Consider the following 14,291-nt stretch of genomic DNA (forward strand, 5'->3'; position numbering starts at 1 on the left):
CTATATTGCTACCTATTCCAATTTTAGAGTTGACATCTCTCTTGGACAAGGGTAACAGTATACAAAGGATTCAAACGTGGAAAACTACCAGGCTCTTATTCCCAAATTTCTTTCATATTCAACTACGGATTCAATTATTCCTTCCGTAAAACAATTACTGGGTTATCTAATGTTTCAAGCTCTGTGCTTGGGGAGTTATTTCATAGTAGTTAACTTCTGTGGGTATGATGGAATTCACACATGCAGTTTACTTTCAGTTGATTCAGGGGAAAACTCACACATACACACAGCAAACTAACTGTTGAATTTAAGTGGTGGGTATACAGGTATAAACTGTAATTCTTCTAATCTGTTTGCATATTTGGAATTATAAAAAGCTGGAAGAAAAAAAAAGATTTGCTCAATTATTTAGTTGAGGAAGCTTTTAAACTTTTAACTGCCCCAGTTCACCTCTCAAATTCCAATATAGAAAGTTGAAGGATAAGTCAGGCTTATATATAAAAAACCTCTTGAGCAAATTCTAGATAAAAACCATTGGTTTAGAACAGTAGTTCTCAATCTTGGGTATATAATAGAATCTCTTGTAGAGCTTTTAAAAATCCTGATGTCCCAAAACATTAAATCAGAATCTCTGGGGTTGGAACCCAGTCATCTTTGCTTTTTAAATCTCCCCAGGTAATTCCAATGCATAGTGAAGGTTGAAAAACACTGCTTTTAGGTATCAATAGCCTTGCGAAAAGAAAGCAATTTTTATTCATAGATTACTGCCACCAGAAAAAAATACTACTGTTCAGAAGCAAATGAAAGGTGAGGCTACCCATGTTAGTTTATTTGAATCTACTAACTAGGGTCATTATAGTAAGTGGCATTAAGCTGGCAAATAGTTTCAGAATTACCTAAATCTTAGTTACAGGTACTTAAAATTAACTTAGGAGTATTTGGAAGCCATTCTAAGTACATTCCACTTCTTTTAAAGGGATGTTTAAAAAAATATATACCACACATTACCTCTTCATTTTTCTAAGCTATGTACTAAAAAAATTAGAAACAAAATTCAAGGATACCGTGAAATTTAAGTACAGAATTTTGAAAACAAGTGAATAATTTAGGTAAATATCTAAAAACAATGTGCAAAGTATTATATGATACACAAATAATCATAGTCTCCAATGTCAACTTTTAAAAACATTTGTGTGAATAACGTGGCAGAATTGGAAAAAGAACTACAAACTTTTTATAAAAATATAAAACAGTATCACAGGTACCACATGAAAAATAAAGACTGTATGTTTCCTTATTTTACATTTTAAGTTGCCAACAGTGTAAGAGAGGCTTTTTGAGTTCTTTTTTTCATCTACTGTTACAGTCATACCTTGGCTTCTATTTGTCGATAGCAGGAGATACCATATACTGTGGTTCCATTTCCATTTCTGGGTGGCAAGTGAAAAAATACAGTATCTAAGGGATACACAGAAGCATGTAAGTATCAAGGTGAATTACTCTTAATAAATAATGAAATTTGGAGTTACCATAATAAAGTCATTAAAACAAAAAATGGTGTTACAAGGAACTTATGTCAAACGTCCAGCACCACCACCACTGGGATCTGAGAATTTTTCTTTGTCTTACAATGTATACTCATCACAAACAAACAAGGAGGATGAATTATAACAGGTCAACCAGACTATAATCACTGATCTTGGAAAATATTTTATATATGGGGGGACTGTTGCAGATTAAAAGTAGAGAGCCAGAAAAGCTTAAGACAACATATTAACTTGAACAATTCCAAAAAATTGTTGGGACACTTGGGGAAATCTGAAGATAGATCAGATATTAGATGGCATTATGGAATTACTACTAAATCTCTTAGCTATGATAATGGTATTGGAAGTTATCCCGAGGAATGACCTTACTCTTAGGAGATTCATTCAGAGGTGAAATGTTATGATTTTTGCAATTAACTTTCAAATAGGTCAGACCAAACTACACACAAACACACCCGCACACAAACACACAAATATAAAGAAAGCAAGTGTGTAGAATAATTGTCGTACTATGCATTTAACTTTTCTGTATTTTGAAAATATTAATAAAAATTCTGAGGAAAAAAATTTGTAAGGTTAAAACATTGCATTTTAATTTTACATTAAACTGCATGGTTATCATTTGATTCATTTCCTAAGAACCTTATTAAATTTAGAAAAACAGGTAATCAAGTCTAATCTGGTACTTTGATATAGCCTATAATACCATGATAAATATAGTCCTTCATTAACTTAGGCAAGTACTCATGTAGAAGGTGGCATGAGACTCAGTATTAACTTCATAGGATTGCTTTCTTTGAACACTGTAATAGCAATGGCTCCAGAAGGGGAGAAACCCATAGGTTTCCAGGTGGGCAATGGAGTACTAACCTAGTTTGTAGCCAGATGCTCAATCTGCAGATGATGCAGGAAGGCTCTTTAGTTTGTCTCTGGGAGGTGTCACAAGTACAAATATAGGAAATACTACCAGAAACAGATACTCTGATCTGGCTAATCACTTTCTTCAGTCAAGGTTCCTGGTAGAAGATGGCCAAGGTTCACCAGCTGTTACCAATAAAAGCCTGGCACTCCTCCAGAGATTCTCTAATGCATGCCCAGCCATCTCCAAACCAGCATTTAAATATTTCATAAATACAGCAGTCAAAAGCCTTTCATTTACTAAAGTACTTAGCATTTAAGATGTCCTGGCAGTTTTTTTAATGGCCTGACTTATTGTTCCACTTTATCTTTACATACCTTCCTGGTAGTTATGAGCGCCATCTGGCAAGGCAAGGAAGGGCAAATATTTCCATTCTTCAGGTAAAGTGTGGCTGTCATGTCCATCTCCTGGAATCAGGGGTGGGTAAGAGAATTCAACCTAAAATAGTAAGGAATGTTAACAAAAAAGATTGTTTATCAAAGGGAGCACTAAGAATAATTTATCCTACCAGGAAAGAAACCACTCTGAATGACCAAAGCAGGGATAAATCACACTTGTTTGCCATTAGACATTACCAGTGAAACTAAGCACAGAAGAAGAAAAAGAGAAAGGGAGTAAATGAAGGAAAGATGAATCTTTGAGGGGTGCTAAACTTATGAGAGTGGTGGAGGTGGGGTGTCTGGAAAGGAGATCCAGATTTTAGAGTTGTCATCAACTAGACAGTAATTGAAAACTATGGGACCCTGAGGAAAATAAACATTCTACTGAATGAGGAGCCTGTGAAGCAGAGCCAAGACACAGCTTTATTTTCTTACTCTCAATATTTATGACTTTGAATTAAGGGTTTCATGGGGTTCTGTTGGAGGGAGGGGACATTAATCAAAAGTTCAGGTGGTATTTTTTTCCAAGTATGATAACTAATCACAGAAAGTTCTATGAAGTCTAATACTCTGTCTTGGAGAAATAGTTTTTACTATGTTTTTCCAGTTTCTAGCATTCCCCAGATTTATCAGCTTTTTCTCCAAGTTTTGGGCTTTGTTATTTCAATGATATTTCTGAAAAGTTTGAAGAGGAAGGTAGAATTTAAATGCATTATCTTTTCTGAGAAATTCTAGATGACTTATATTTTGTTTTACTTTCAAAGTATCTCTAAAGAGTTGCTTGCATTTACATCAATTATAGATATATTAAAGTTGGAGCAACATAGGAATAAGATGTTAGATCTCATCTTTAATGTGGGAAGATACGATAATGGCTCATCTTTCCACATCTCAGTGGAATCAAACTGCCACTTGAGCAACAAGAGAGCCAACTATAAAGGGGCTTTAAAATATGACTATTTTTAATAGGCAATTCAGTTTCATGTTTAAAAATTTAAAAGATACCAAAAGAACAATAAGACAGTAAAAAGATTCTCTCTCATCTTGAAACCACCTCAGACATCCAGTCATTTTCCTGCCCCCTCCCCCCAGCTCCAGAAGCAATCAATGTTTTCAAGTTTGAAAGGATTTTTAAAAGTCTAGATTATGGAGTAGAATCTGGCAGGGCTCGGTTATTTAAGATCAATTAGCTGAAGGCTGGACATAAATAACCCCAAATTATATCTCACATTTCTCAGTATCCTCTCTACAAGCCCTCATACAAGTTTTATTCTAATTCGGCTTGCAGGGTAATTCTTAAAAGTGCGAGGGAAAGCGAGATATAACAAAGAGGCAACAGAATCTTATAAATTCAAAGCTAAAGCTTTAAAGCTGGTGTTTTTAAAAAGTCTCAATTCAGAATTCTAACTTAACATCAAAAAATTAGAAAAAGGAAATAAAAAATTTTATTATAATTAACACCAGACCAAAATCTAATGTATAATATTTATTGGAAGAAGCCTCAGTAATTACTACAAAATAATATGCTTTTGAAACCATTAAATTTTTATGTATAGTTTTAAAAAAAGCATGTGGCATGAAATAAGTATACTTTTAAATAAATATAAACACCATGGACCCAGATGCTCATGAATATAGCATGAAATGCTACTCTTAGGATCCAAAGAAATTTAATCTAGAAAATTCTAAAGGAGAGTAGTTCAACAATGCTCAACCTCAACTGTAATCATGGGAATGCAATTTCAAACAGTGCCATTTTTATTCATCAGAATGAAAAACATTAAAAAAGATTAATATTTTATGTTGGTAACAGTATGGGGAATATAGGCACTGCTGTGAGACTAAATTGTTATGATGGTTTGGAGAGCAATTTGACAGGATTTATCAAATCTATACATTTACCCTTTGACTCAGCAATTTCAGTTTTAGGAATTCATCCCACAGATATTGTCACACTGCACACAGATGTGTTCAAAAATGCTCACACCAGACTAACACCCCCTTTATCCAGTGTGTGAACAGATGAGTAAGAAAAAACCACAAAAAATAAACAGGGAGGGAGGGAGTGTGGGGGATGTTTGGGGTGCTCTTTTACTTTTATTCTTATTTTTAGGTTTTTTTTTTTAATAATGAAAATGTTCAAAAATGGATTGTGATGACAAATGTACAGCTATATGATACTGTGAACCACTGATTGTACACTGATTACATAGTATGCTGGTTTGAAAACTATTATGTATCCAGAAAAGCCATGTTTTAATTCTGATCCAATCTTGCGGAGGCAGCCAATTCTTTTAATCCTGATTCAATACTGTAGGGTAGAAACTTTTGACTATCTCCATGGAGATGTGACACACCCAACTGTGGGTGTGGCTTTTTGAATAGATGGAGGCGTGACTTCACCCATTCAGGTGGGTCTTGATTAGTTTACTGGAGTCCTTTAAAATATTTTGAAGAAACCTCAGAAGCTTGGACTCCTGACACAGAGAGCAGATACACTGGCTTTGGGAACAGCTGCTTCAGAGCTGACGGAGCCAACATGAGACCCAGATGTTTGGAGATGCAGAGCCCAGCAGTTATCACCATGTGCCTTTCCATGAGATGCTAAGCAAATCAGAACCCAGAGTTGTGTCCCTGAGGAGCTAAGTGAAGGCCCACAGACCTCAAGTGAGGAAATCCCAAAGGAAACAGACTGAAAGCAATGGAGCCAAGGAGCAAGGGACCGAAAAATGCCAGCCACATGCTTCCCCAGCTGACAGAAGCGTTCCAGGCAGCATCAGTCTTCTTGAGTAAAGGTAATCTTTACTAAGCAAGGGGCCTTAGTGTTCTAGCTTGCTAGCTGTCAGAATGCAATATATCAGAAATGGAATGGCTCTTAAAAAGGGAAATTTAATAAGTTACCAGTTTACAGTTCTAAGGCTGTGAAGATCTCCAAATCAAAGCAAGTCTATAAAAAATGTCCAAACCATGACACCATTAAGAGGTTACCCTTACTCAAGAAAAGCTGATGAGTTCAATGTTTCTCTCTCAACTGGGAAGGCACATGGGGAACATGGCGACAGTGTGCTAACTTTCTCTCCCAGCTTCTCGCTTCTTGAAGCTTCCCCAGGGCGTTCTCCTTCTTCATCTCCAACTGGCTGGTGAACTCTGTGGTTCTCTCGGCCTTGTGGCTCTGCTGGGCTCTGCTGCGGCTTTCTCATGGCTCTAAAACGGGACTCTCTCCAAAATGCTTCCTCTTTTAAAGGATTCCAGCAAACTAATCAATCAAACTAATTCTAACCATGTAGAATGGGTAGAGTCACAACTCCATGGAAGCCATGGTCAAAACTTCCCACCTACAACTGAGTGGGACTCATCTCTGTTGAGATAACCTAATCAGATTTCCAATTTACATTACTGAATAGGGATTAAGAGAAATGGTTGCTTCCACAAGATTGATTTAGAAGTAAAACATGGTTTTCTAGGGTACATAATCTTTTCAAACTAGCACATCTTCTCAGCACTAGAACTGTAAATTCATAACTTATTAAATTTCCTTTTTAAAAGTTCCATTTCTGGTATATTTCTTTTCAGTAGCATTAGCAACTAACACATATAGTATGTGAATATATATCTCAATAAAATTACAGTTAAAAAATATTTAAAGCAGCATGATTTGTTATTGCATAAAAACTAGAACCTTAAATATCTGTCAGCAAGAGAGGCTATACAAATTTTCTACCAGTTCTATTCAGCTGTTAGAAAGAATAAATTAGGCGGGCCACAGTGGCTCAGCAGGCAGAGTTCTTGCCTGCCATGCCAGAGACCTGGGTTCAATTTCCAGTGCCTGTCATGCAAAAAAAAAAAAGTAATTAGTTTCACATCTATTGGTAAAGCAAGACATTCATGATCTATTATGTGGCAGGCAAAATAATGGCCCCCCAAAGATGTCCATGTCATAATCCCCGGAACCTACGAATGTCTTAACTTACATGACAAAAAGGACTCTGTAGATGTGATTCAGTTAAGATCTTAAAAGGGGGAGATTATCTTGTGTTATCCAGTGGACCCAATATAACCATAAGGGTCCTTATAAAAGGGAAGCAGAAGAATCGGAGATAGGGAAATCTGAAGACGCTACCCTACTGCCTTTCAAGATGACGTAAGGGGTCATGAGCCAAGGAAGGCAGGCAGCCTCTAAAAGGTGGAAAAGGCAAGGTAACATTCTTTCTTGGTGCCTCCAGAAGGAATACAGCCCTGCTGACCCTTTGATTTTGGCCAAGTGAGACCCATTTGATATCTCTGACCTCTAGCACTGTAAGATAATAAATTAATTGTTTTAAACCACTAAATTTGTGGTAATTTATTACAACACCAATAGAAAATTAATACACACTAACATTAAATTTAAAAATCAAGCAGACTATCGTTAAGTATAGTATAACCCTATTTATACTATGATTCCATTATATAAAAATTATCTATCAATGTATATGTTTGTAAATGGATTTTAAAAATACACTTAAAAAGATACAAGCTATACATTAACAGAGGTTTTAGTTCTGGAGAGAGTAGGGCTGATGATTGTAGATATTATTCCCAACTTTTTGTTTTGAAAACATCAAACTTAGAGAAAAGTAGAAAAAGAGCATCCAATAACTTACACCTATATTAATCAACTATTAACTTTTGCCTCTTTTATCTATTTTATGTATACAAACAACACACCTTTTCTGACCCATTTCACAGCAAGTTGACCATCTTACCGTTTACTTTAATTAAATTGGTATTATTTTGAAATGGCTATGTATTACTTTCAGAATTTTTAAAAAATCAGTGCCAATCACAAGCAGTTCTTGATTTCTGAATGAAAAATTATTTCCATTCTATCCTCTCAGAAGCAAAGGAATATGCAGCAATCTATCTTCTTTTACAAAGATTTAGTTAACAAGTTACCAATGGCCAGAAGTTTAATTAATATCTGATGCTATGCTTCTTCAACATATCTTTCCCCACCTCCAACTTTACTAAAGAAGATCTGTTTTGGGTGACTCATGTGGAACTAAAAAGGCAGTCAAGTCATAAAATTGTTATAAATAAAAGTTAAATGCAGATAAAGTATGCTACACTATACCAAGAGTTCCAGGAAAAAATTAAGGCCTTTCTAGACTGATTTAGGTCCTGAGTATTTGTGACATTGTTTCTTTCTTTGGGAATATGTGTTTAGAATTTCAAACGTGTTTTGGAACACAACTCATTCATAAAGTGTAAACCTGCTGTACTGGGTTGACAGCTATCTATAATTCTTTTCTCCTGCTGGAAGATTTGTTATCAACAAATACTTGCATTCGGAAATTGCTTTACTTGATAAACAAGTTCAAAACAGTTCATGCAAAGCCACTTCTCTGTCTATACATGCAGCTATTTTAACAGTTATCCAGTATTTCATAACTTTATCAATCTTCTATTATTTAACAGTTAACTTGTTTCTCATTTTTTAAACTTTATTATAAACTACTTAGCACTATCCAAACAAGAAAAAAGAATCTTATTTGCAAACTCATGAGATTTTAAAATCTTAAGCAGTATATTCTTTATATTTTGAATACTGACCAAATACTCTCTTCCTATATGCCCAAAATAATCCACACAGACACAACTCATGGCACAGGGACTCAAGAATTCTTGAGTCAAGAGACTCAAGAGTCTCTTGGACTCTTAAATAATGCTCCACTGACTCAAAAGCCTGTACAATTCCAAAGTGAACCACAGACACTGTAGTTTACATGGGTGACCCTCCTTGGAGGTGTACAGTCTAGAGTATATGTGAAAACTTATAGATAAAACCCAACGTAAGACAGTGATGTAAGACATCCCATGAAAACACCTCCCCATAGATTCAGCATATAAAAGGACAAATCCTACTTGCTTAGAACTCTGGAGCATGGTAGAGACTAGAGAAGGATTCTATAAATGCCAAATCAAAGAAAGAGAAAAATATCAGGTAGGAAATTTTCATCCCAGACTGGCTGGTAGGTCCTTTTTCGTCCTAATCACTCGATCTCGAGTAAACTGGGAGGCAGCAACCCAGATACCTCCCACCTCCCACCAGCAACACAGACTATAAAGCCACTCACAGCAGTGAGTCAAAACCCCACACATATCCAGACACAGGGACCCAAGTCCACAGAGATCCAGGGCAGAATACAAGCTGCTGAGGAGTACTGCATAAAAACGGTCCCCAGGAGCAGCTTCCAAAGTGGAAGAACAGGGAGGGAATAGCAGAACCTACCTCTTTTCCAAAAGCAGTGAGTAGCTAAGCACAAAATTGTCCCAATTAGTTGATTTGGGGATCTGGAGAACAGATGAGTTTAGTACAACATCCAGGGAAGTGTGGGACAAAGAGAATGAGAAACTGTGGTCAGAGGCGGTAAGGAATTGCCTAGGGGGTAGCTGCAGACTGAGACAGCTGTGGGAGTCACATCTGTCCCATGTACAGAAGGTGCTCCAACACTGCCAGTCCAACACTGTGGCAGATATTGGCCAGTGAACAGAGAACACAAGATCCCAGTTTCAGTCTGTTCTGGTCAAATGCTGCCAGGCACCATTGTTTCAACTACATCAGAGGCAGAACTGGCAAAGAGCCACAACTGTCAAAGAGCGCCATCTGCTGGACAGGTTGGAACGTGCAGGCTGGGGGCTTGAAAAAGAAAAAAAAGAGGGAGGTTACTTCTTGGAGTCTTTCCAGACCCTCTTCCCTTTTGGATCTGGAATACGCCCCCTGCATGAGTAACTGGCCCTGTTTTGGCTGAGAAATACTCACAAACCAACTATCAAAGAAAGGAGCCCTAATGTAAACCAAATCAACAATAAAATCTTAGACAAGAGGGAACAACTGGCCTCCAGAATAAACCCATCAAGATGATTAGATATGCAGGTATCAGCAAGAAATCACAAGGCATACAAGACATAGTCAGGAACATATGGACCAGTCAAAGGTACAAATTAAAAAGTCAGGGGAACTTCCTGGAAGATGGCGGCTTAGTAAGACGCGCGGATCTTAGTTTCTTCTCCAGGACATCTACTAGGGGAGTAGAAACGATACAGAAAGCGCCCAAAGCCACAACAGAGATAAAAAAGACAGCGTACCCCATCCTGGAACGGCTGGCTGGCTGAGAGAAGCAGCTCGGGTGAGATCGCCGAGGTGCGCGGGCCTTACCGGGCGGGGTGGCAAGCGGCCGGAGTTACTCCCTTCCCCCTTCCCAGGCCGGCTGGGAGAATTGGAGAGGTGGTCCCCTGAAACCAAGGCGACTGGCGCCCACACCACGCGCAGCCCCCGGACCAACTGAGAGAATTGGATCGGAAACCCCCAGGCCGCGGAGAACGGTGACCCCGTGACTCCCGGGGAACGTGCACTCTCTCGGGCGGGCCGCTGCCGCTGGCGCCCTCCCGCCACGCGTGTTGCCCAGGGCCGACTAGGAAATTCGGACGGGCTCTTTCCCTGGCTGCGGCGACCAGCAACCCTCCCTGCGTTCGGACCCCGGGCCGGCTCAAGCCGCTTCGGCTAGCGAACCCCCAGGACGGTGAGAGTTTTCCAAAGTTTAAGGTCCAACAGCACCTTTTACTGGTGGGACCCGCAGACAAACGTGTGCCACGAGCGCCACCTACTGGGCAGGATAAGAAAAACAGAACCCAGAGATTTCACAGAAAAATATTACAACCTTGCTGGGTCCAACACCAAGAGAAATCTGAATAAATGCCCAGACGCCAGCAGCAGAAGATAACTGTCCATGCTCAAAAGATTGAGAATATGGCTCAGTCAAAGGAACAAACCAATAGCTCAAAGGAGACACAAGAGCTGAGACAACTAATGCTGAATATACGAACAGAAATGGAAAACCTCTTCAAAAATGAAATCGATAAATTGAGGGAGGACATGAAGAGGACATGGGCTGAACATAAAGAAGAAATAGAAAAACTGAAAAAACAAATCGCAGAACTTATGGAAGTGAAGGATAAAGTAGCAAACATAGAAAAAATAATGGATAGCTACAATGATAGATTTAAAGAGACAGAAGATAGAATTAGTGATTTGGAGGATGGAACATCTGAATTCCAAAAAGAAACAGAAACTATCGGGAAAAGAATGGAAAAATTTCAACAGGGTATCAGGGAACTCAAGGACAATATGAACCGCACAAATATACGTGTTGTGGGTGTCCCAGAAGGAGAAGAGAAGGGAAAAGGAGGAGAAAAACTAATGGAAGAAATTATCACTGAAAATTTCCCAACTCTTATGAAAGACCTAAAATTACAGATCCAAGAAGTGCAGCGCACCCCAAAGAGATTAGACCCAAATAGGCGTTCTCCAAGACACTTACTAGTTAGAATGTCAGAGGTCAAAGAGAAAGAGAAGATCTTGAAAGCAGCAAGAGAAAAACAATCCATCACATACAAGGGAAACCCAATAAGACTTTGTGTAGATTTCTCAGCAGAAACCATGGAAGCTAGAAGACAGTGGGATGATATATTTAAAATACTAAAAGAGAAAAACTGCCAACCAAGACTCCTATATCCAGCAAAATTATCCTTCAAAAATGAGGGAGAAATTAAAACATTCTCAGACAAAAAGTCACTGAAAGAATTTGTGACCAAGAGACCAGCTCTGCAAGAAATACTAAAGGGAGCACTAGAGTCAGATACAAAAAGACAGAAGAGAGAGATATGGAAAAGAGTGTAGAAAGAAGGAAAATCAGATATGATATATATAATACAAAAGGCAAAATGGTAGAGGAAAATATTATCCAAACAGTAATAACACTAAATGTCAATGGACTGAATTCCCCAATCAAAAGACATAGATTGGCAGAATGGATTAAAAAACAGGATCCTTCTATATGCTGTCTACAGGAAACACATCTTAGACCCAAAGATAAACATAGGTTGAAAGTGAAAGGTTGGGAAAAGATATTTCATGAAAATAACAACCAGAAAAGAGCAGGAGTGGCTATACTAATATCCAACAAATTAGACTTCAAATGTAAAACAGTTAAAAGAGACAAAGAAGGACACTATATACTAATAAAAGGAACAATTAAACAAGAAGACATAACAATCATAAATATTTACGCACCGAATCAGAATGCCCCAAAATACGTGAGGAATATACTGCAAACACTGAAAAGGGAAATAGACTCATATACCATAATAGTTGGAGACTTCAACTCACCACTCTCATCAAGGGACAGAACATCTAGACAGAGGATCAACAAAGAAATAGAGAATCTGAATATTACTATAAATGAACTAGACTTAATAGACATTTATAGGACATTACATCCCACAACAGCAGGATACACCTTTTTCTCAAGTGCTCATGGATCATTCTCAAAGATAGACCATATGCTGGGTCACAAAGCAAGTCTCAACAAATTTAAAAAGATTGAAATCTTACACAACACTTTCTCGGACCATAAAGGAATGATGTTGGAAATCAATAATAGGCAGAGTGCCAGAAAATTCACAAATACGTGGAGGCTCAACAACACACTCCTAAACAACGACTGGGTCAAAGAAGAAATTGCAAGAGAAATTAGCAAATACCTCGAGGCGAATGAAAATGAAAACACAACATATCAAAACTTATGGGACGCAGCAAAGGCAGTGCTAAGAGGGAAATTTATTGCTCTAAATGCCTATATCAGAAAAGAAGAAAAGGCAAAAATTCAGGAATTAACTATCCATTTGGAAGAACTGGAGAAAGAACAGCAAGCTAACCCCAAAGCAAGCAAAAGGAAAGAAATAACAGAGATTAGAGCACAAATAAATGAAATTGAAAACATGAAAACAATAGAGAAAATCAATAAGGCCAGAAGTTGGTTCTATGAGAAAATCAATAAGATTGATGGGCCCTTAGCAAGATTGACAAAAAGAAGAAGAGAGAGGATGCAAATAAATAAGATCAGAAATGGAAGAGGAGACATAACTACTGACCTCACAGAAATAAAGGAGGTAATAACAGGATACTATGAACAACTTTACGCTAATAAATACAACAATTTAGAGGAAATGGACGGGTTCCTGGAAAGACATGAACAACCAACTTTGACTCAAGAAGACATAGATGACCTCAACAAACCAATCACAAGTAAAGAAATTGAATTAGTCATTCAAAAGCTTCCTAAAAAGAAAAGTCCAGGACCAGATGGCTTCACATGTGAATTCTACCAAACGTTCCAGAAAGAATTAGTACCAATTCTCTTCAAACTCTTCAAAAAAATCGAAGTGGAGGGAAAACTACCTAATTCATTCTATGAAGCCAACATCACCCTCATACCAAAACCAGGCAAAGATATTACAAAAAAAGAAAACTACAGACCAATCTCTCTAATGAATACAGATGCAAAAATCCTCAATAAAATTCTAGCAAATCGTATCCAACAACACATTAAAAGAATTATACATCATGACCAAGTAGGATTCATCCCAGGTATGCAAGGATGGTTCAACATAAGAAAATCAATTAATGTAATACACCATATCAACAAATCAAAGCAGAAAAATCACATGATCATCTCAATTGATGCAGAGAAGGCATTCGACAAGATTCAACATCCTTTCCTGTTGAAAACACTTCAAAAGATAGGAATACAAGGGAACTTCCTTAAAATGATAGAGGGAATATATGAAAAACCCACAGCTAATATCATCCTCAATGGGGAAAAATTGAAAACTTTCCCCCTAAGATCAGGAACAAGACAAGGATGTCCACTATCACCACTATTATTCAACATTGTGTTGGAGGTTCTAGCCAGAGCAATTAGACAAGAAAAAGAAATACAAGGCATCAAAATTGGAAAGGAAGAAGTAAAACTATCACTGTTTGCAGACGATATGATACTATACGTCGAAAACCCGGAAAAATCCACAACAAAACTACTAGAGCTAATAAATGAGTACAGCAAAGTAGCAGGTTACAAGATCAACATTCAAAAATCTGTAGCATTTCTATACACTAGCAATGAACAAGCGGAGGGGGAAATCAAGAAACGAATCCCATTTACAATTGCAACTAAAAGAATAAAATACCTAGGAATAAATTTAACTAAAGAGACAAAAAACCTATATAAAGAAAACTACAAAAAACTGCTAAAAGAAATCACAGAAGACCTAAATAGATGGAAGGGCATACCGTGTTCATGGATTGGAAGACTAAATATAGTTAAGATGTCAATCCTACCTAAATTGATTTACAGATTCAATGCAATACCAATCAAAATCCCAACAACGTATTTTTCAGAATTAGAAAAACCAATAAGCAAATTTATCTGGAAGGGCAGGGTGCCCCGAATTGCTAAAAACATCTTGAGGAAAAAAAACGAAGCTGGAGGTCTCGCGCTGCCTGACTTTAAGGCATATTATGAAGCCACAGTGGTCAAAACAGCATGGTATTGGCATAAAGATAGA

The 14,291-nt window shown here is 37.6% G+C and overlaps 1 protein-coding gene across 4 annotated transcripts in view; it reads right to left on the reverse strand.

Annotated features, from left to right (window-relative positions):
- AVL9 (AVL9 cell migration associated) overlaps positions 1-14,291 on the reverse strand; it is a 184,818-nt gene that overhangs the window by 129,277 nt on the left and 41,250 nt on the right. For all 4 annotated transcript variants that reach the window (XM_077120366.1, XM_077120361.1, XM_077120360.1 and 1 more), the window contains exons 2-3: positions 2,784-2,904; positions 1,373-1,458 (exon numbers count right to left, since the gene is read on the reverse strand). In XM_077120366.1, the coding sequence (XP_076976481.1) occupies positions 1,373-1,458; positions 2,784-2,904 (207 nt within the window). The remainder of the gene's footprint in view (positions 1-1,372; positions 1,459-2,783; positions 2,905-14,291) is intronic.

This window comes from Tamandua tetradactyla, chromosome 1, assembly GCF_023851605.1.
Source record: "Tamandua tetradactyla isolate mTamTet1 chromosome 1, mTamTet1.pri, whole genome shotgun sequence".
Taxonomy (NCBI): Eukaryota; Metazoa; Chordata; class Mammalia; order Pilosa; family Myrmecophagidae; genus Tamandua; species Tamandua tetradactyla.